Here is a 21,474-nt window from a genome sequence, read left to right as displayed (position 1 = left end):
CATACATATACATATATACATACATATACATACATGTATATATATGTGTATATATATATATATACATATACATACATCTATATATATGTATATATACATATACATACATGTATATATATAAATATATACATATACATATTCATATATATATATATACATATACATATATATATATACATACATATACATATATATATACATATATATACATATATATATATATACATACATATATATATATATATACATACATATATATATATATATATATACATATATATATATATATACATACATATATATATATACATATATACATACATATATATATATACATATATACATACATACATATATACATAGATATGTATATATATATATATATATATACATATGTATATATATATGTATATATATATATATATATATGAATATGTATATGTATATATATATATGTATATGTATATATTTATATATATACATGATGTATGTATATGTATATATACATATATATAGATGTATGTATATGTATATATATATATACACATATATATACATGTATGTATATGTATATATACATATATATATATATATATATATACATATACACATACATATATATACATTGTATTGTAAGTTAACTGTTTAAGAAGTTAATGGTAAGAGGGAAGAAGCTGTTTGAATGTCTGCTCGTTTTAGTTTGCATTGTTCGATAGCGCCTACCTGATGGAAGGAGCTGGTAACCAGCATGTGGAGGGTCCAAGAGGATTTTGCATGCCCTTAGTTCTGGCAGCATGCAAGTCCTCAAGGGTGGGTAGGGGGGTACTGACAATTTTTTTCTGAAGTTTTGATTGTCCGTTGCAGTCCTGTGGCAGCACCAAACCAGACTGTGATGGATGAACACAGAATTGATTCGATGACTGCTGTGTCGAACTGCCTTTACAGCTCCTGTGGCAGGAGCTTCCTCCAAAGCTGCATAAAGTACATCCTCTGCTGGGCCTTTTTGAGGATTCAAATTCATATTTGCTGATGACACAAACATTTTGCGCAGGTAAAATTTTACAGCAAATGTTAAACATTATTTCATCAGAATTAATCAAAATAAAAAAAAATTTGACAAATATAATTATTACATTTTACCAAGACAAAAATTATGGTAAGAGTGCCAAACAAAAATAAAAAATAGATCCAAGCACGGGTGCTGATAGAGGGGATTGTTTTGGGATGGGTGCAAGAAATCAAAGTCCTTGGGGTGATAAAACATGACAATATTTGCTGGAAGTCACATAAAATACATATGCACTAAAATGTCAACAAACCTTCATGTAATGGCCAAAGCAAGACACTTTTTAGATAAATCCCTCCACATTGTATTCGCGTATATAGGAATAAGTTTGTGTACATATTTGTATTGCTTACTTATTATATTACTATAGTACTATATTGATGTTCATAAAAAGTAATAATTATATTGGACTATAAGGAAGTCGGTCAGTGTAGGAGTAAATTCATTTTTACTTCTTTCTACTCCTTTTCATTTACATCATCTTGATGTTCTATAGCACTACTGGCAAAATATTCTGTGGACAGATGAAACCGAAGTGCAATTGTTTGGGGAGGAAGAAAATACATGTTCTGGAGTGGCCTTGTCCAAGTCCTGACCTACACCTGATTGAGATGCCCTCCAGAGAGCTATTCACACCAGACATATCAGGAATCTTGCTGAACTGCAAGTTTTGTAAAGAGGAATGGTCCAAAATTCATCCTGATCGCCGTGCATGTCTGCTCTGCAACTAGAGGAAACATTTGGTTGAGGTTATTCCTGCGAAAGGAGGGTCAACCACTTATTTTATCCATGTCCTGTGAATGCTTACGTTATTCTCTATTAAAATATGATCAAATATAATTGTATGGTATTGTTCATTCTTGTGATTTAGATGATCAGATTACATTTTATGACCAATTTATGTTCAAATTTACTTAATTCTGGAGGGTACACATACTTTTTCCTCCTACTGTACAGGACACTTAGCAACTCATTCAGACCTGCCCCCCAATCCTTACGGGCCACTCCAGAATTTTAAATGCACTACACCACTCTGGGGCCACTTATACACGGGGTAGGGCCAATGACTGGTCAGTCATAGTAACAGGGGGGATGTGGGTTCTCACTAGGCTCATGGCGGTGGTACTGGGCCTGCCCCTCTGGCTGGATGGCTGCTTGGTGTGGGGGTGGGATACCGTCTCATGCCCGCGGCTGCTCTGTGGGTCACTCCCCTTATCAGGAGCCCCTATCCGCCCTCCTTTCCACCAAACGGGACACTGTCTCGCCTTCAGGCTGGGTGGGCACTGGCTACATTGTGGGTTGTTGTTTTTTTGACAATTGTGCAACTGACGCAGAGTCCTCTAGCAATTTAGAGCAGTTTGAAATTACAATACAGTTATCTGGTACAGTTATCATTGTGCAAATGGTGTAGAAAGTTCAAGAAATGTATGCAGTTTGAAGTGACTAGTTTTGTGATAATCTGGAACAGTGTCAATTGTGCAAATGGTGCAGATACTTCTCAAGAACATGAGTGGCCAGTATTGGTCAACAACAGATATCCAAGTGAAGCTACTACAGTGAGTGCAAGAAGAAGGGGTAATTGGCCGAGAGAGATGTGACAATCTCAAGACAAAATTGGCAGCATGTTACAATGGAATTGTAAGTTAACTGTTAAAGAAGTTAATCGCAAGAGGGAAGAAGCTGTTGGAATGTCTGCTTGTTTTAGTTTGCATTGTTCGATAGCGCCTAACTGAGGGAAGGAGCTGGAAGAGGTGGTGACCAGGATGTGGAGGGTCCAAGAGGATTTTGCATGCTCTTAGTTCTGGCAGCATGCAAGTCCTCAAGGGTGGTACCGACAATCTTTTGTCCGTTGGAGTCGGAGTTTGTCCTTTTTTGTAGCAGCACCAAACCAGACTGTAATAAAAGAACACAGGACTGATTTGATGATTGCTGTGTAGAACTGCCTCAACAGCTCCTGTGGCAGGCCGTGGTTCCTCAGAAGCCGCAGGAAGTACATCCTCTGCTGGGTCTTTTTGAGGATGGACTTGATGTTGGTCTCCCACTTCAGGTTCTGAAAGACTGTAATTCGCAGGAACTTGAAGGTTTCGACGGTCGACACAGGGCAGCGTGAGGGGCAGCTGTGGCGAAGGATGCCTCCTGAAGTCCACAATCCTCTCTATAGTCTTGAGCGTGTTCAGCTCCAGATTGTGTCGACTGGACCACAGCTCCAGCTGCTCCACTTCCTGTCAATACACAGACTCGTCACAGTCTTTGATGAGGCCGATGACTGTGGTGCCGTCTGCAAACTTCACGAGTTTGACAGCCCGGTGCGTTGAGGTGCAGTCGTTCGCGTAGAGAGAAAAGAGCAGCGGAGAGAGGCCACATCCTTAGGGCGGCCCGATGCGTGTAGATGAGGCTGGGTCCCTCATGCCTCATCTGCTTTGTCCTGCTCGTCAGGAAGCTATAAATCCACTGGCAGATGGCAGGTGAGACGCTGAGCTGGAGAAGCTTAGAGGAGAGGAGTTCGGGGATGATTGTGTTGAACGCAGAGCTGAAGTCGACGAACAGGATCCTCACGTAGGTCCCCACGCGTCGAGGTGTTCTCGGATGAAGTGCAGTCCCATGTTGACAGTAATCCACAGACTTGTTTGCTCGGTCGGAAAACTGCAGGGGGTGCAGCAGGAGCACCGCTCTTGAGGTGGTCCAGCACGAGCCGTTCAAAGGACTTCATGACCACAGATGTCAGGGCGACAGGCCTGTAGTCATTCAGACCCGAGATTGCAGGTTTAATGGGGACTGGGATGATGGTGGAGTGTTTGAAACAGGATGGTACCTCGCACAGATTCAGAGATCTATTGAAGATCTGTGTGAAGACTGGAGTGAGCTGGTCCACGCAGACTTTGAGGCAGGATGGGGATACAAGGTCTGGACCTGCTGCTTTGTTGATCTTTTGTTGTATGAAGATACGTCTCACATCCTGTTCGTGGATGGTCAACGCAGGAGGGGGATTCAGGGGTGTGATGGAGGTCGCTTGTGCAGCTTGGTGGGTGTGGGGTGTGAAAATGTCCTTTTCAAATCTGCAGTAGAAGGTGTTCAAGTCGTCAGCTAGTCCTTGCTCGTCTCTGCTTGGGGAGGATGGTCGCTTTTAATTGGTTAGCGATTGTAATCCACACTAGACTGATTTAGAGTTGTTAGCGGTAAATTGGTTTTCTAGCTTTACTGCATAGCTTTCTCTTTGCGATGTTCATTTCTTTAGTCAGCTAGTTTTTAGCACAATTATACAGAACTCTCTCCCCGCTTTGATAGGGCTCTTGGCCTGGCAAAGTTGCTTAAGTTTGGCAGTGAACCACGCATGGCTTGTTGTTATTGAATGTGCGAAATTACCTTGTTGGTAAACACACATCTTCATAGAAACTGATATAGGATGTAACACTGTCCGTATATTTATCCAGGCTGCCAGTTGAAGTTTCAAAGACACTCCAGTCTGTGCAGTCTAGACAGCTTTGAAGTTCTATCTTTGCTTCATTGGTCCACTTTTTCACTGTTTTCACTGTAGACTTCGCATACAAGTTTTAAGTTAAGTTTTTGCCAGTATGTTGGTATTAAGTGAATTAAGCAGCGATCAGACAAGCCCAGAGCTGTACGGGAATAGCACGGTATGTGTCATTTTGCGTAGTACAGCAGCGGTCAAGGATGTTTTCCCTGGAAGGACAGACGATGTGCTGCTTGTATTTAGGGAGTTCATGGTTGAGTTTAGCTTTGTTCAAGTCCCCAACAATAAAGAGGGGTGAATCTGGGTGCTTTTTTTCCAATTTTGTTTGCTTGTTCAGTGACATTACAGTGGGAAAATATGCAAAAATATAATTTGAGAAGGGGGCCAATACTTCTTCACAGCACCGTATTTATGTTACATTATTTACCTGTCAGAGGAGTAAAGCACAATATTTTGACCTGAAAAAGTTCAGGAAAATCCTGTTGTCAAATATTAGTCTGAATAATACTGCAAATTACATGGATTCAGTATGCTCATGTAAGAGCATGTGCAACATTAAGTATCATCGCAGCATCGGGGCTCAGGGATGCCATGAAGGTCACGCAGCTGTTCTGGCCAAAAGACTGCTGATAAGTTTGTCCTTTTGCTCATTATCAGAAGTATGCTGATGATGCAGTCAGTGAAGGGCATTTGATAACATGTTCTTAATACTATGCAGAAATTAAAGTAATAACTCCCAGACATTTTTTAAGAAACCCAACAGAATGAGAAGAATAAATCTGTCCGTTTATTGTCATCCACGTATCAGAAGCAAATGGATACAATTGATCAAAACAAAGAAAAAGAAAATCTTGCAAACAATTCTCTCAGTATGCCTAACTAATCCTGAGGCAGTGGAGACAAGCTATTCGGCATTATAAAGAGAACTGTATCTATTATTTCACTTACCTCAATTATTACGAGTCAAAACTATTACACAACCACAATAATAAACATATTGCTAACAGCAGTCCATGCCCATCAAAACTTAACATTACCATCTTTGTACAGGAAAAACAATAGATACAACTATTGTATGGAATATCATTATATGGGCCATTTTCATATAATTTGATTAATAGCAGTAAAGAAATTTAATTTGGCAGTTTTTTTATGCCTCCTTGGTTTTATATGGATAAATATCTCCCATGGTGAAACAGCCATGGTTAAAATTATCCATCCATCCATTTTCTGAGCCATTTGACAGAGCAAATAGTGGGGGCCCCATTCGAATACACTTCTTTTTATCACGGTAAAAACAAAAGCGCAGAATGGTAAAGACATAAAACATTCATTCATCTTCCATACCGCTTATCCACACTTGGGTCGCGGGTGTGCTGAAGCCTATCCCATCCGACTCTGAGCGAGAGGCGGGGTACACCCTGAACTGGTCGCCAGCCATGGAGATCTGAATAGGCAAAATATGGGACCTTTTAATTTTTAGGCATTCACAGTAAAGACAATCCCTTATTGACAGAGCAAATAGTGGTGGCCCAGTCAAATACTTCTTTTTATCACGTAAAGACAAAAGTACATAATAGTGAAGACATAATTCATTCATTCATTCATCTTCCCTACCGCCTATCCACACTAGGGTCATGGGCGTGCTGGAGCCTATCCCAGCTGACTCTGGGCGAGAGGCGGGGTAAACCCTGAACTGGTCGCCAGCCAATCGCAGGGCACATATAAACAAACAACCATTCACGCTCACAATCACACCTGCAGGCAATTTAGAGTCTTCAATTAACCTACCATACATGATTTTGGGATGTGGGAGGAAACCGGAATACCCAGAGAAAACTCCCGTAGGCACAGGGAGAACATTCAAACTCCACAGAGGCAAGGCCAGATTTGAACCCAGGTCCTCAGAACTGTGAGGCAGACGTGCTAACCAGTCATCACCGGGCCGCCAGACATAAAACCGCTTCATAAAAATTGTGAGTGGCAAAATATGCGTGTTGCCCTTCAAACTCAGAAGTTCATAAATGATCCCAACTACTCAAACTCATTACAATCTTGTCTTTATACAATCGTTACAATGGTAGAGACATGCAATAGTGCCGATACTTTCACACATTTATACATATTCATTAATATCTCAGAAATAATTTATTTTGCTGTCTGCTACTGTGTGAATGCAAAATGGCTGCGTCATCCTGGGACTTCAGCTCACGGAGCTCTCTGGTGTATTGCAAAAACATAATGGCGCTTTCTCCAGTGGCATTAACGGTAAAGACAGCCTGAGTGACAAAGAAGTACCACTTGTAAAAGAACCCATAAGGGAACTCTGAATACTGAAGATGCACTTGTGTTAGTTAATAATGTACTGCATATCAATCCAAAAATGTAATTAGCATCTTCAGAAAACGTGTTGCAAATCATGAAAACTCATTTTGGACACCAAACTGTAAAGACATTTTGGCATTTAGAAGTTTGAACAATATTACTTTAGAATCATTTTTTTCCCTCTTAGAAACAATTATGACCATTGAACGGATAACAACTGCCAATATTACTTCAAATACTTATATCATTAAAAATTAATTGATTTTCAAAAGGAAATTCAGTGGGCCATGTCTTTATTTTTATTGATCAAATTATATGAAAATGATCCATATTCCGCAGGTAGTCATAATGTTGTGGCAGGTCTTATCTAATGAAGAATAACTTAACACACTTGTCTTCTGTCACTTGAGCAGATGCATCAGCTGATCCTGTAGGTTTTTAGAATGCTCCACACTGCAGGAGAGAAGAGTCAACACGAGGAAAAAAACAGCGGCATCAGATGATGTTATGGCTTACAGTTGAGACATGTGAGCATGTGTGATGTCTTTCTACAAAAGCACAACAAAAAGGGTCACGTTTAGACTTACTTCTTCTGGATGGCCTCTTGCCTAAATGAAATAAAGATGCAAGAGAGAAAGAAGCGTGTTTCACATTAAAACATTTTTTTTTTTATTGCATTTATATCAGGTAGAAAATTACTTACTGATACTGTAAATGTGTAGTTATAATGGACATTTTTCTTAGACTCTGAAAGGCAGATGACATTGATTAGTGGCATCATGTAGACTAAATGATTAAAAAAGGAACATACACAGTATAAAGAAACCCTGTTAATTTCTTTCTGATGTTAAATTTATTTTAATTTTTGCAAAGCAAGATGTGTTTTTTTTTAAATTCTGCTAGTTCCCTTAATTCTAATTATTCTTTGCTGTTGCTGCATTCTTATTTGTTGATATGTGCCAGCCAAAAGGGTCTTTGTCATGCTGATATACTGGATTAAAAGATGGGTACAGACATGCAAACACCAAAGGCATGAAAAAGGTGACCCAAAAGAAAAATTAATTATATATATATAATATATATATATATATATATATATATATATATATATATATAAAATATATATATATATAATATATATATATAATATATATATATTATATATATAATTTGGAAAACTCTGAAAAGTACAATAAGGCAAAATAAACAAATTTTCTTCACTCAGAAAAACTATTTACACCGCTCAAGTACATGTTGATGTACAAATTTAAGATTAAAATAAAATTTGCCTCAATTCTTTCCTTTTTTTTTGTTTTGGCTCCAACTTGAGCCAGGCCCATCTCCACCTGCTCCTGATGCCTGCTTTAAGCTGTGCCACATGAATAGCATCATATTCTTTAAGCGCTCTCATTAAAAATTAACATCCGTAAACTAATTAGATAATTGTAGGCGCGTTTCCCAATTAATAAAAGATGTACTAGCGGATCAACTGTTGTCGCCGATGTTACGTGTTCCGCTGGGACCACAACCAGGGCCACGACCTGCAGCACCTCAACGCAAAAATACAAAAGACCAGTGCAACAAATACGACACTGGCTGATCTGACGAGCAAAAATGTTGCTTAAACGTAAGAGGATGTCCGCTACAGCTGTGGGTAGAGTAGCCAAACATTGTACTCAAGTAAGAGTACTGTTACTTGACAATAATGTGACTCAAGTAAAAGTAAAAAGTCTTTTTTCTCCTTTGGGCTTGTCCCGTTAGGGGTCGCCACAGCGTGTCATCCTTTTCCATGTAAGCCTATCTCCTGCATCCTCCTCTCGAACACCAACTGCCCTCATGTCTTCCCTCACAACATCCATCAACCTTCTCTTTGGTCTTCCTCAAGCTCTCTTGCCTGGCAGCTCTATCCTCATCACCCTTCTACCAATATACTCACTCTCTCTCCTCTGGACGTGTCCAAACCATCGAAGTCTACTCTAACTGTTTTCAAAACATCTTACCTTGGCTGTCCCACTGATGAGCTCATTACAAATTTCATCCAACCTGGTCACTCCTAGAGCGAACGTCAACATCTTCATTTCCGCCACCTCCAGCTCTGCTTCCTGTTGTCCCTTCAGTGCCACTGTCTCTAATCCGTACATCATGGCTGGCCTCACCACTGTCTTATAACCCTTCCCCTTCATCCTAGCAGAGACTCTTCTGTCTCATAACACACCTGACACCTTCCTCCACCCGTTCCAACCTGCTTGGACCAGTTTCTTCACTTCCTTACCACACTCGCCATTGCTCTAGACTGGGGGACGGCAACCCGCGGCTGTTTAGCGCCGCCCTAGTGGCTCCCTGGAGCTTTTTAAAAAATGTATGAAAATGGAAAAAAGATGGGGGAGAAAAATATATTTTTTGTTTTCATGTGGTTTCTGCAGGAGGACAAACATGACACAAACATTTTGTTTTTATTGTGTTTTCCAATGCTGTAGAAATGTGTGGAATAAATATTAAATTTCAACATTTCTGTCAACGAAGATTTGCGTCCTAGCCTACGACGCGTGCTTCTTTGAACTCGGCGTGGCAGGTGGCTGTCGCAAACAAACCGGCGGGTGTGTGATGGGTCATGGATCGCAAAGGGAAGAAGAGAAAGATAGCGGAGGAGAACAGAGGATTCAACAGTTCTCGGACCGAATCATTTGCTTTCATTGCCAACGCGGAAGGTTTGCCTACATGTCTGCTTTGTAATGAGAAGTTGTCAAATAACAAAAAGAGTCATGTGGAAAGACATTTCCAGGGAAGGTATGCTAGCTGTCCTTGTTGAACACATTCCCAGGAGTGAATCAAGCTGACCTCGAAATGGAAATGGCCGATATAGCTGACAAAGATTTATGGGTGTCCAAATTCAAAAGTCTGATAGCCGAGCTTGAAAATGTCACTCGCCAGAAGGCCCAGCTTGGCGAATGGAGCAAATTTGAAAGCCTCGCAACACCCGAGAAACTTCTGTTTGAAGCATGGAATGCTCTTCCTGACAGTTACAGGAACATGAAGAAATATGCATTTGGAGTATTATCAATCTTTGGATCAACATACCTGTGCGAGCAGATATTCTCAAACATGAACTACATTAAATCCAAGTACCGCAACCGCCTCACAGATGAGAGCTTGCAGTCATGTGCCAAGATTAAAGTTACATCTTACATGCCCGATGTTGAGAAGCTGTCCAGGGTTATCCAAAAACAAAAGTCACATTAAACGGGTAAGAACACAATTCTGTCATCGGCACATATTTAGCAACAAAGTGTCTGTTTTTATAAAATGGTTTCTGATTTTTGTCAGTATATATTTGGAATGACACATAGGGATATTATTGTGTTTTGTTGCTCAGGTCCGAGGATGGCTGCGTTGTATTGTGCGTGTCAAAAGAGAAGAGAATGCTGCTTTTTACTTTGCACTGACTTACCTAGCATTTGTAGAACACTCAAGAGAAGAGGATAATGCACAGAAACCAAACTTAAACTGTATTATTTAAATTTGATATATGTTACCTTATCAAAAGGCTGCTGTTTTATTTTTTTAATTGCAGGGTGCATTTTATTACACTCTGTCTGTTGCCCAGATAAGGGGGAAAAGAGAAGAGGATTGTTTGTATTACTGAGGATTTAAGAGGACTGCATTTTATTTCCATGGGGAGGTCTGAAATTACAGGAGGCATGTTCCATTTTGTTTTTTTGGAATCCTCAAAATAAAAATGACAAAAAAAAATCTGTTTTCTTTATTATATTTCTATAATTTCATCAATGCTACGAAACATAACATCAATAATGGAAGTTAAACTTAAAACACCATCGTAGAGCAGAGTAGTCACGTGGTGCATCATTCTCTCCAGGATGCGTTGCAGGAAAAATAAACATTTAATCATGAACGCTCATTGTGTCATTTGGATAGTAGGCTAATATAGACACTTACAGCATGTGTTGCCTTCATTATAAGGCTTATATAAGGCTTTTAATTTTTTTGCAGCTCCAGACAGATTTGTTTTTTTGGTCAAATATGGCTCTAGTTCCCACAGCTCATCACATCACCCTTGTTCTTCAAAATGTTACAGATTTTAGTAAGAACCATGGAAGTTGGTTTGCATTCACGGGCCACATAAAATGATGTGGCGGGCCTTGAGTTTGACACCTGTGCTTTCGATCATGCAAGGAATAAAGGATGATGCTCCGAGCCGATCGCTTCGTTCCAAAGTTATCGCGCAAAATGCCGGTCCATACATATGGCGAGATGCTCTCGGCCGCTTGCTGGCTGATCGTCTGCCTACCAGGATTTGAACAAATGGGATGCGGAATCGTCAGAGAGTGAACTCCCTTTTGGATAGCCAGGCGAGCTTCCTCCGATGAAGATCGACAAAGTCCGACGACGAAGGTAACTCATTTGCAGCTCGCGTTCACTACATTTAGCGAGCAAACACGCTCCTTCAATCCTTGTTACATAAAAAAATAGACTTTACACCGATTTTATCAGGCTGATCGGTATCGGCCGATATTTAGCATTTTATGCTGATCGGCGGCGGCACGGTGGACGACTGGTTAGAGCGTCAGCCTCACAGTTCTGAAGTGCGGGGTTCAATCCCCGTCTCCGCCTGTGTGGAGTTTGCATGTTCTCCCCGCCTCCTGCCCGATGACAGCTGGGATAGGCTCCAGCACGCCTGCGACCCTAGTGAGGAGAAGCGGCTCAGAAAATGGATGGATGGATAGATACTGATCGCCTTTTAATGTCATAATTCGCCGATCCGATCAATGACGTTATTGATCGGCTACGCAAAAGACATTTACTCTGCGTCGCCATCGTGCACAGTATATTTGAATCCAAAAGCTAGTTTATTTTTAGCCTTGTCGCGCGTCTTTCGACGTAGAATTGGAAATATCTGACGGCCAATAAAGTTATTAAAAAAAAAAAAAAAAAAAAACATGGCGGCGGTGTGGAACACACAACACGTAATGCCCGGATCAGACAATAAGACAAATTTGCTCTTTCACGATTGCCCTATGTCAGACTACTGCAATAAAATCTTGTATTCCGATACCACCGTATCCCGTTTTTTATCTTGCAACTCAAATGCGACCGGATACACTCGTTACCGTGGCGACGACAACAAGAGTGGAGCGCGCCGTCTTTGTATTATAAGGACAAAATGGGGAAAAACGTGTGTTGGTGGTCACCGGTGCTCAGGACAGGAGAGGACGTTTGTTTAAGGCTTGCTTGAGGTATGTTCCCGTACTTTGAATACGATACGGCTAGCAAGCAGGCAATAAAACGTTATGTAGCCTAGCAAGCGAGTGGTACCACAAACGGTTGGACGTAAACATCCCGCCATTCTGGCGAGTCATGCTCTAAAGTTTCGGTGTGGGTGAAGTCATTTAATTAAAAACAAAGTAATTTAATTACAGTAAGTTAACACCCATTATTTCTGTCATGTAATGTTGGTTTGACCAGACTGATTAGAATACACAATCTGACTAGAGCAGTGATTTCCAACCTTTATGGAGCCAGGGAACATATTTTACAATTCAAAAATCTCACGGCACACCTACAAACAAAAATGTCACAACACGTGGATACATTAATTACTGTATGTACTTCCTGCCATCTAATAGAAGACCATTTATCATTTGTTCTGTCTGTCACTATGCCTCACTGGGATAAATAGATGAACAAAGATACATTATCTATTGTAAATATAATTTTTTTTAGCAATTAAGTACACAAGTAGATACAGTAAATGAACAGGTAATTTAAATAGACACATTCCTCCAGCTTGTGATCGGATTGGTGATCGGTTATCGTTTTTTTCAACTTGCTGATCGGTGATCGGCCCCAAAAATCCTGATCGTATAAAGCCTAATAAAAACATAATTTAGTCCCACTAGTTCACATTAAGGTTAATTAAAGATTCTAAATTGCCCGTAGGTGTGAATGTGAGTGCGGATAGTTGTTTGTTTGTATGTGCCCTGCGATTGGCTGGGATCCAGTTCAGGGTTTACCCCACCTCCTGCCCGATGATAGCTGGGATAGGCTCCAGCACTCCCGCGACCATTGTGAGGATAAGCGACTCAGAAAATGGATGGATGGATAGATAGTTCACATTACAATGTAACATCTGTTGCCAGTACTGATTTGAATTTTCCATTTCGTCCATCTTGCAGGAATTCAACACCCACGAGTCGACCGTCTTTTAGGATTGCCAAGAAGAAAGGTAGTGTGTTGTTGTTTTTTTTAAACCCTTGCAAAACACGTCATCAATAAAAAGTATTCTCTAGTAATCGTATGTATTTTTTTTTTAAACTTACAGGTTATGTCTCCAGCAGACGTTCGACTCCCATTCCAGTACGCAGTGCAAACAAAAAAGGTAATTGAAAGCTTTTTTTTCCTCCACATCCCACGAAAGCAATTTCAACAATGTATTTTTATAGTAATACTTTTATTTCTAAACTGCAGAGGTTCGAACAGAAGTAGTGACTGGTTTCAAGGAGAATGACAACCACACAAGATCCCATTCACTGCCAACAGGAGAATAAAATAAGATGTGGATAAAACTTTGCTGGATTTTATGCGCAAGGTAATAAAAACCTGGACGATTGAGCAAACAGAGGAGAATTTGGAGGAAAAAAGTTCAAGTGTAGGAGCCCCATTTGTTCATGCATTTTAGCTAATGTAAATTCTCTACATAGTTGTACTTGTCAAAAGTACTTTCACAGTGGTTTTATGTTTAGAGGTTTGAAATTTTCACAAAAGAAAAAAAAATATTGGTGTCAAAGTCATTGTTCTGCTTGATGTGTCTGCTTTTACAAAAATGCTGTTTTCTCCGCTTTTTTTTTCTTCCAGAAACAGATTTAGCTGAAAGTAGCCTATATTTGACTGCTGATTACTAAAGAACGGTATAAGCTAGAGACAAACTTTTTTTCTGATGAAAGAAGAGAGTCTCCACAGGACTCCCCGAGGGACACGGTCGAACGCCTTCTCCAAGTCCACAAAACACATGTAGACTGGTTGGGCGAACTCCCATGCACCCTCGAGGACCCTGCCGAGGGTATAGAGCTGGTCCACTGTTCCACGGCCAGGACGAAAACCACACTGCTCCTCCTGAATCTGAGATTCGACTTCCCGACGGACCCTCCTCTCCAGCACCCCTGAATAGACCTTACCAGGGAGGCTGAGCAGTGTGATCCCCCTGTAGTTGGAACACACCCTCCGGTCCCCCTTCTTAAAAAGGGGGACCACCACCCCAGTCTGCCAATCCAGAGGCACTGTCCCCGATGTCCACGCGATGTTGCAGAGGCGTGTCAACCAGGACAGCCCCACAACATCCAGAGCCTTTAGGAACTCCGGGCGAATCTCATCCACCCCCGGGGCCCTGCCACCGAGGAGCTTTTTAACTACCTCGGTGACCTCAAACCCAGAGATAGGAGAGCCCGCCTCAGAGAACCCACACTCTGCTTCCCCATGGGAAGGCGTGTCGGTGGAATTGAGGAGGTCTTCGAAGTATTCTCCCCACCGACTCACAACGTCCCGAGTCGAGGTCAGCAGCGCCCCATCCCCACTATACACAGTGTTGGTGGTGCACTGCTTTCCTCTCCTGAGACGTCGGATGGTGGACCAGAATTTCCTCGAAGCCGTCCGGAAGTCTTTCTCCATGGCCTCACCGAACTCCTCCCATGCCCGGGTTTTTGCTTCAGCGACCACCAGAGCTGCATTCCGCTTGGCCAGCCGGTACCCATCAGCTGCCTCAGGAGTCCCACAGGCCAAAAAGGCCCGATAGGACTCCTTCTTCAGCTTGACGGCATCCCTCACCGTTGGTGTCCACCAACGGGTTCGGGGATTGCCGCCACGACAGGCACCGACCACCTTACGGCCACAGCTCCGGTCGGCCGCCTCAGCAATGGAGGCGCGGAACATGGTCCACTCGGGCTGATACGGGCTGTTCGGTCCCTGTACGACCGGAGTCAGAGTTTGGTCCGCATATCCGGCAGTAAGTCGAACTCGTTCCCGGTGAGGGTTGGACTCCGCCAAGGCTGCCCTTTGTCGCCGATTCTGTTCATAACTTTTATGGACAGAATTTCTAGGCGCAGCCGAGGCGTAGAGGGGGTCCGGTTTGGTGGCCTCAGTATTGCATCTCTGCTTTTTGCAGATGATGTGGTTCTGTTGGCTTCATCAAGCCGTGACCTCCAACTCTCATTGGAGCAGTTCGCAGCCGAGTGTGAAGCGGCTGGGATGAGAATCAGCACCTCCAAATCTGAGACCATGGTCCTCAGTCGGGAAAGGGTGGCATGCCATCTCCAGGTCGGGGATGAGATCCTGCCCCAAGTGGAGGAATTCAAGTATCTTGGGGTCTTGTTCACGAGTGAGGGAAGAATGGAACGGGAGATCGACAGGCGGATCGGTGCAGCGTCTGCAGTGATGCGGACTTTGTATCGGTCCGTTGTGGTAAAGAAAGAGCTAAGCCGAAAGGCGAAGCTCTCAATTTACCGGTCGATCTTCGTTCCTACCCTCACCTATGGTCATGAGCTGTGGGTCGTGACCGAAAGAACAAGATCCCGGATACAAGCGGCCGAAATGAGTTTCCTCCGCAGGGTGTCCGGGCTCTCCCTTAGAGATAGGGTGAGAAGCTCGGTCATCCGAGAGGATCTCAGAGTAGAGCCGCTACTCCTCCGCATTGAGAGGAGCCAGATGAGGTGGCTGGGGCATCTGATTCGGATGCCTCCCGGACGCCTCCCTGGTGAGGTGTTCCGGGCATGTCCCACCGGGAGGAGACCCCGGGGACGACCCAGGACGCGCTGGAGAGACTACATCCTTCGGCTGGCCTGGGAACGCCTCGGGATCCCCCCGGAAGAGCTGGATGAAGTGGCTGGGGAGAGGGTAGTCTGGGCGTCCCTGCTGAAGCTACTGCCCCCGCGACCCGACCCGGATAAGCGGTAGAGAATGGATGGATGGACAAACTTTTTTTCTGATGAAAGAAGAGAGTCTGATCTTTCATTTGGTGGTTTTGGTGTTCACAATCGCATAGTACACAATATTCTGTGGGGCTTGGAAAATCACTGAAATTGATGGAAAATGCCTGGCAGTCTAGGGGTTCCCTGCTCAGGAAACGGCTGGCAGTGAATGAGTTTAAAAAAATAAAATAAATAAACAATAAAATCCCACCAGCATACTTTTCCTCCATTCCTCAAGGCATCTTTTCACCAGCTAGATTTCTGTTGAACAAGCTGGTCAAAAACTCCACAGTCACCTCTCCTAGATGCTTCCATACCTCCACAGGAATGTCATCAGGACCAACTGCCTTTCCACTTTTCCATCCTCTTTAATGCCTTTCTAACTTCCCCCTTACTAATCATTGCCACTTCCTAGTCCACCACAGTTGCCACTTCTACTCTTCCTTCTCTCTCTCATTTTCCTCATTCATCAACTCCTCAAAGTATTCTTTCCATCTGTCCAGCACACTACTGGCACCAGTCAACACATTTCCATCTCTACCCTTAACCACCCTAACCTGCTGCACATCCTTCCCATCTCTATCCCTCTTGTCTGGCCAACCTACATATAATATATATATATATATATATATATATATATATATATATATATATATATATATATATATATATATATATATATATATATATATATATCCTTTTCTCCTTCTTCAGTGTCCAACCTGGCATACATGTCATGGCATAGCCTGTCTCACCTCTTCCCGAAAAGCCGCACAACACTCTTCCTTTCTCAGCTTCCACCACATAGTTCTCTGCTCTGCCTTTGTCTTCTTAATCTTCCTCCCCACCAACAGAGTCATCTTACACACCACCATCCTATGCTGTCTAGCCACACTCTCCCCTACCACTACCTTGCAGTCAGAAGAAGAAGAAGAAGAAGAATCATCTTTTATTGTCATGAACATGCATGCATGCACATGAAATTTGTTCTCTGCATTTAACCCATCACAGTGAACACATGTTAGTGGAACACACTGGAGCAGGGGGCAGCTGAAGCGCCCGGGGAGCATTTTGGGGTATCAGTGTCTTGCTCAAGGACACCACAGCCATGAGTCCGGGGGATGTTGGCGGATGGTCCAGTCGGGGTTTTGAACCAAGGTCCCCCACGGTGGCAAGCGATGATCTTAACCATTGGGCCACGGCTGCCCAATGTAACCTCCTTCAGATTACATCGTCTGCACAAGATGTAATCCACCTGCGTGCTTCTACCGCCGCTCTTGTAGGTCACCCTATGTTCCTGCCTCTTTTGGAAAAAAGTGTTCACTACAGCCATTCCCATCCTTTTTGCAACGTTGACCACATCCGTCCCTCGAAGTTCCTTTCCTGGATGCCGTACTTACCAATCATCATTCTTCATCACCCCTATTTCCTTCACCAACATGTCCATTAAAATCTGCACCAATCACGACTCTCTCTCTCCATCCATCCATTTTCTGAGCCGCTTCTCCTCACTAGGGTCGCAGGCGTGCTGGAGCCTATCCCAGCTATCATCGGGCACGAGGCGGGGTACACCCTGAACTGGTTGCCAGCCAATTGCAGGGCACATACAAACAAACAACCATTCGCACTCACATTCACACCTACGGGCAATTTAGGGTCTCCAATTAATGCATGTTTTTGGGATGTGGGAAACCGAAGTGCCCGGAGAAAATCCACGCAGGCACGGGGAGAACATGCAAACTCCACACAGGCGGGGCCAGGGATTTAACCCCGGTCCTCAGAACTGTGAGACAATTCATGAAAGCTGTTGTTTTTGTGCGTCTAAATCTAAATACAAATACCGTGCCATTGCCTTCACTGTAATGACGACCTTCCCAACATGGCCGCCACGTAGGCACGACAATCAGCGGGGCTGGCTTATCTAGTATTAATACCTATACCCGGGAAGCCCAATAGAAGATGTCGTGTGCGGTCATGTGACTTTCTTGTGTTGCTTGATTGGTGAACTCCACTTAAACGTCACTAGCGCTTAAATTGGATTGGCCCAAACAGCGCCCGATATGGAAGTCGAAGTCGTATCTCCCGCACAAAATAGTTGACCAATAAGCAATAATTGATTAATAAAAGTAGCGAGCGACATTTAGATCATTGTAAGGGGGTAAAAGTACAGTGACTTCTTAACAACAGAAGCAGTGGAAATGTTTTCTCTGGTCTCGTCAACTTCTGTGACTTATCAAAAGCAGGTCCCGAGCGCACAGGGGGAACCTCAGGCCAATGCGCTCGCATATTAGTCCGCTGCGGAGTAATATTCAGAAATTACATCTGTGTGTGGATGGTGGATGTGTGGAATGGATCTAGCTGCCAGCGTTCAAGGAGTACGAAACTGCCTATGACGACAGCGACCAAGGAAAAACCTCATCAGATCTAAACGATTCACGTAAATTGCCTATTTTGAGTTAAAAACGGCGAATTTCGCTGAAAGGCGACTGATTTGCATGTATGCGGGTAAGCCAGTGCCTTCAGAACAAGCTGACAGGCATGTATTTCTAAATGTATTTGTCATTTATGATTCATTAGCACTTTTACTGGTTAAATAGTAGGCGTACTTGAAAGTTAAGGCTTCTTTATACCCGTGCGGACACCGACCGTGCTGACGTCACTGCGGCTATCCCACGCGTAGTTTGCCTTTATACTAAAGACCAACCCACGCGCACAAATGTACTGCAGTTCACCTCCAAGTCGGGGGTGTCACTACGGCTGGTATTGGCTAGGACACCACAGGGTGGAGTTTCCTCTGCATTTCTTGGCCCATTTCCGGTAGCCGTTTTTACTTTCCTTTCAGTAACAAGGAACAAAGCAACAACAATGGCGACCGTGGAACAGTGTCTGCTAGAACAAATGGACCTAAATGAACAGATAATACGTTTAATTATACTGCAAAATCGATCAAGAAGGTGGCGGCGTAGATGGTATGTAGAACCAAGGGGAACGCCGAGTACGTCAACACAGCATGTGACTGAAACGGACCAATCACGAGAGATTATCTCCGCGGCGTTCGATTCACAATAACTATTTTTGTCATGTGCGCGGCAAGCTACGCAACGGTGCTGCGCGGGGCAATTCGTCTGTCACGTGATGCAATGCGGGCGTTGTCGGCCGTGCAACCGCGGGAGTATAAAGAGGCCTTTACTTTTAGCACTTTGGCTACTGGATATTTGAGTTTTATTTAATTTTATTGATCTTTTATTTATTTTATTGTGTTTCCTAGAAAATCTGTATTTTATAGCTAAATGGGAAAAAAATACTTTAAATAATCGACATTCATTTCATGTAACTTTAAGGAATAATACTATATCGGGATGTACTGTATATCATTCTCTGAATATAAAATTACCTATATCGGGATATAAAATGTTTTCCATATCGCACAGTGCTTAATTTCAACTTGTGGGACTAATAAAATGTCCATCTATCTAATAAGGGTGGAACTGTTCGCAAAATCCATGGTTCTGTTCATATCTCGGTTATGTGGTGATGGTTTTTGTTTTGGTATACGTGACTCTTGTGAAAATCAATGTTGTCTTGTATATCCATCCATTTTCTGAGCCGCTTCTCCTCACTAGGGTCGCGGGCGCGCTGGGGCCTATCCCAGCAATCATCGGGCAGGATGCGGGATACACCCTGAACTGGTTGCCAGCCAATCGCAGAGCACATACAAACAAACAACCATTCGCGCTCACATTCACACCTACGGGCAATTTATAGACTTCAATTAACCTACCATGCATGTTTTTGGGATGTGGGAGGAAACCGGAGTGCCCGGAGAAAACCCAAACAGGCACGGGGAGAACATGCACCGTGCCGCCTTGTCTTGTATAATTCATACTAATTATTAATGATTAGTACGTAATTGCACGTCACTTGTGAAAAGGGACCTATTATTTCAAACGTATTTTCATAATATAAATCTATATCAGATACTGTATATCCTTTATTAGTCCCACAATGGGGAAATTTGCGACGTTTCAGCAGCAATAGTGGATACAAGAAATAGAAAAACAGCATGCAAGAGATGACATTTGGCTGCAACTGCGTCCATCCATTACAAGGTTGATTAAAACTAATTCAAATAACAAATATCGAAGCACAATTTATTAATGATTACGATGATAGAGTAATGTTGACTATGTTGTGCAAATGAACCATATGCAGAATAATTTTTATCCATTGCATAATACACTGCAATAACTGTCACACAGAAATTTTCTTGTCATATTATTATTTTAAAAAAAATATTAATCATGACTATAACTTTGTTCCTCAATCTATGCCAGTGAAATTTTGTGACAGGGGCAACAATTAAATGCGCTTCCGTTGGCTGGCAAAAGGTCCAATAAACTTGTGTATCCACCTGTTGCAATTCATATAACAGTATAACATTTTTCATGCAGGGGAATACAGTGATGGTAATTTATATTTTGCATAGGAAAATGTCTATGCCACTATGTGGCAAAGAGAGTTATGTACTGACAAAGTTGAACTTTTTGGCCATGATTTGAAAATTTATGTTTGGCATGGAAGGTTTGTTTTTGAAGCAAATTGTACAGAATGTTGTTGTTGTTGTTTTTTTAAAACATTTACTATTGTGGTCTCTCTACCCCATCAGAAATTGTATTTTAACAAGAGTGTGTTGACTTTCTATAGCCTATGTAATTATGAATTAACTTGCTGATACAAACACAAATAATCAAAACTGACCAGTGTTACCCACCAATGTCTTCATACTTACGTCCTCGGAGTGTAGGATAGCATCCTCCTGAATGACCATGTTTCTGGCTGCTTGACCTAAAAGCTGGAAGACAACGCAACAAATATAAGGCAAACATTACAACAAATATTAAGTCGAGCTAGCTAATTTCAAGACGCTTCATTCTTGGTACTGTATGTGACTATATAATATAGCGTTACATAGGTCTTCTCGAAGTCAGCTACATTTTCCACCAAAGTAGGGTTAGCATTAGCATAATTAAGCTATCCACAATATGACGTGATACTCCCATAATAGAACATAATGTGATATGACGTTGTTGCTACCAAATTGAAATTCCAGAGCGTTACAAAATAGCAGAAATACGTTGTGGAAGAGCTACTCAATGATGTTTCGGGTGGTAGTTACAGTTGAATGTGGAGTTGCTAGGAGATAGCAAAGAATCAAAGCATCGCCTTTACCTCTTGGCTGCGGGAAACTTTAAGCACCTGGCGCGTCAAGGCGATCACGTCCACGCTGCAAGAGCCAACTTTATCGGATAATAAGCCTTTCACGGACTGACCAAACCGAGGTTGAGCTTCGGTCGTCGCCATGTTTGACTTACTGTGAACTAACGACGGTACGCGGGCAGGGACGAACTAGTGTGCATGGCGTCTGCCCTAAAACAACCTTCTTTTTTTTTTGTCGTACCTTATGGCATCTCACGGAAACTATTCTGTTATACTACCTATATAGCTAGATATGCACAATGCTGTATTTGTAATTAATTTAAAAAAAAAATTGTTTTTAAGTGGAAGGGGCGTAACAAGGTTTTAGGGAAGGGGGTGTGAGGGGCTTAGCCCCAGGAGATGTGAGCGAATGTAGCACG

At 42.4% G+C, this 21,474-nt stretch overlaps 1 protein-coding gene and 1 long non-coding RNA gene across 3 annotated transcripts; one reads left to right on the top strand and one right to left on the bottom strand.

Moving 5' to 3' along the window:
• The first annotated feature begins 672 nt into the window (after positions 1-672).
• Positions 673-1,906, top strand: LOC133485560 (uncharacterized). The gene is made up of 2 exons (XR_009790720.1): positions 673-1,051; positions 1,563-1,906. It is a non-coding gene; the product is annotated as an uncharacterized LOC133485560 (long non-coding RNA).
• A 3,397-nt stretch (positions 1,907-5,303) lies between these two features.
• Positions 5,304-21,364, bottom strand: borcs7 (BLOC-1 related complex subunit 7). Of its 2 annotated transcripts, none has more exons than XM_061789456.1 (6): positions 21,068-21,364; positions 20,610-20,690; positions 7,567-7,610; positions 7,451-7,471; positions 7,255-7,316; positions 5,304-5,985 (listed from the first exon to the last, which is right to left on the bottom strand). In XM_061789456.1, exons 1-5 carry the CDS (start codon positions 21,197-21,199, stop codon positions 7,265-7,267), a joined length of 330 nt encoding a protein of 109 aa, XP_061645440.1. In that variant the 5' UTR covers positions 21,200-21,364; the 3' UTR covers positions 5,304-5,985; positions 7,255-7,264. The 2 variants fall into 2 exon arrangements, with proteins under 2 accessions (XP_061645440.1, XP_061645441.1); XM_061789457.1 differs by having other exon boundaries at positions 20,628-20,690; positions 21,068-21,331.
• Positions 21,365-21,474: the final 110 nt, after the last annotated feature.

This window comes from Phyllopteryx taeniolatus, chromosome 11, assembly GCF_024500385.1.
Source record: "Phyllopteryx taeniolatus isolate TA_2022b chromosome 11, UOR_Ptae_1.2, whole genome shotgun sequence".
NCBI classification, from domain to species: Eukaryota; Metazoa; Chordata; class Actinopteri; order Syngnathiformes; family Syngnathidae; genus Phyllopteryx; species Phyllopteryx taeniolatus.
The sequence above is the reverse complement of the archived record's forward strand: the minus strand, read 5'-3'. Positions and strand labels throughout refer to the sequence as shown.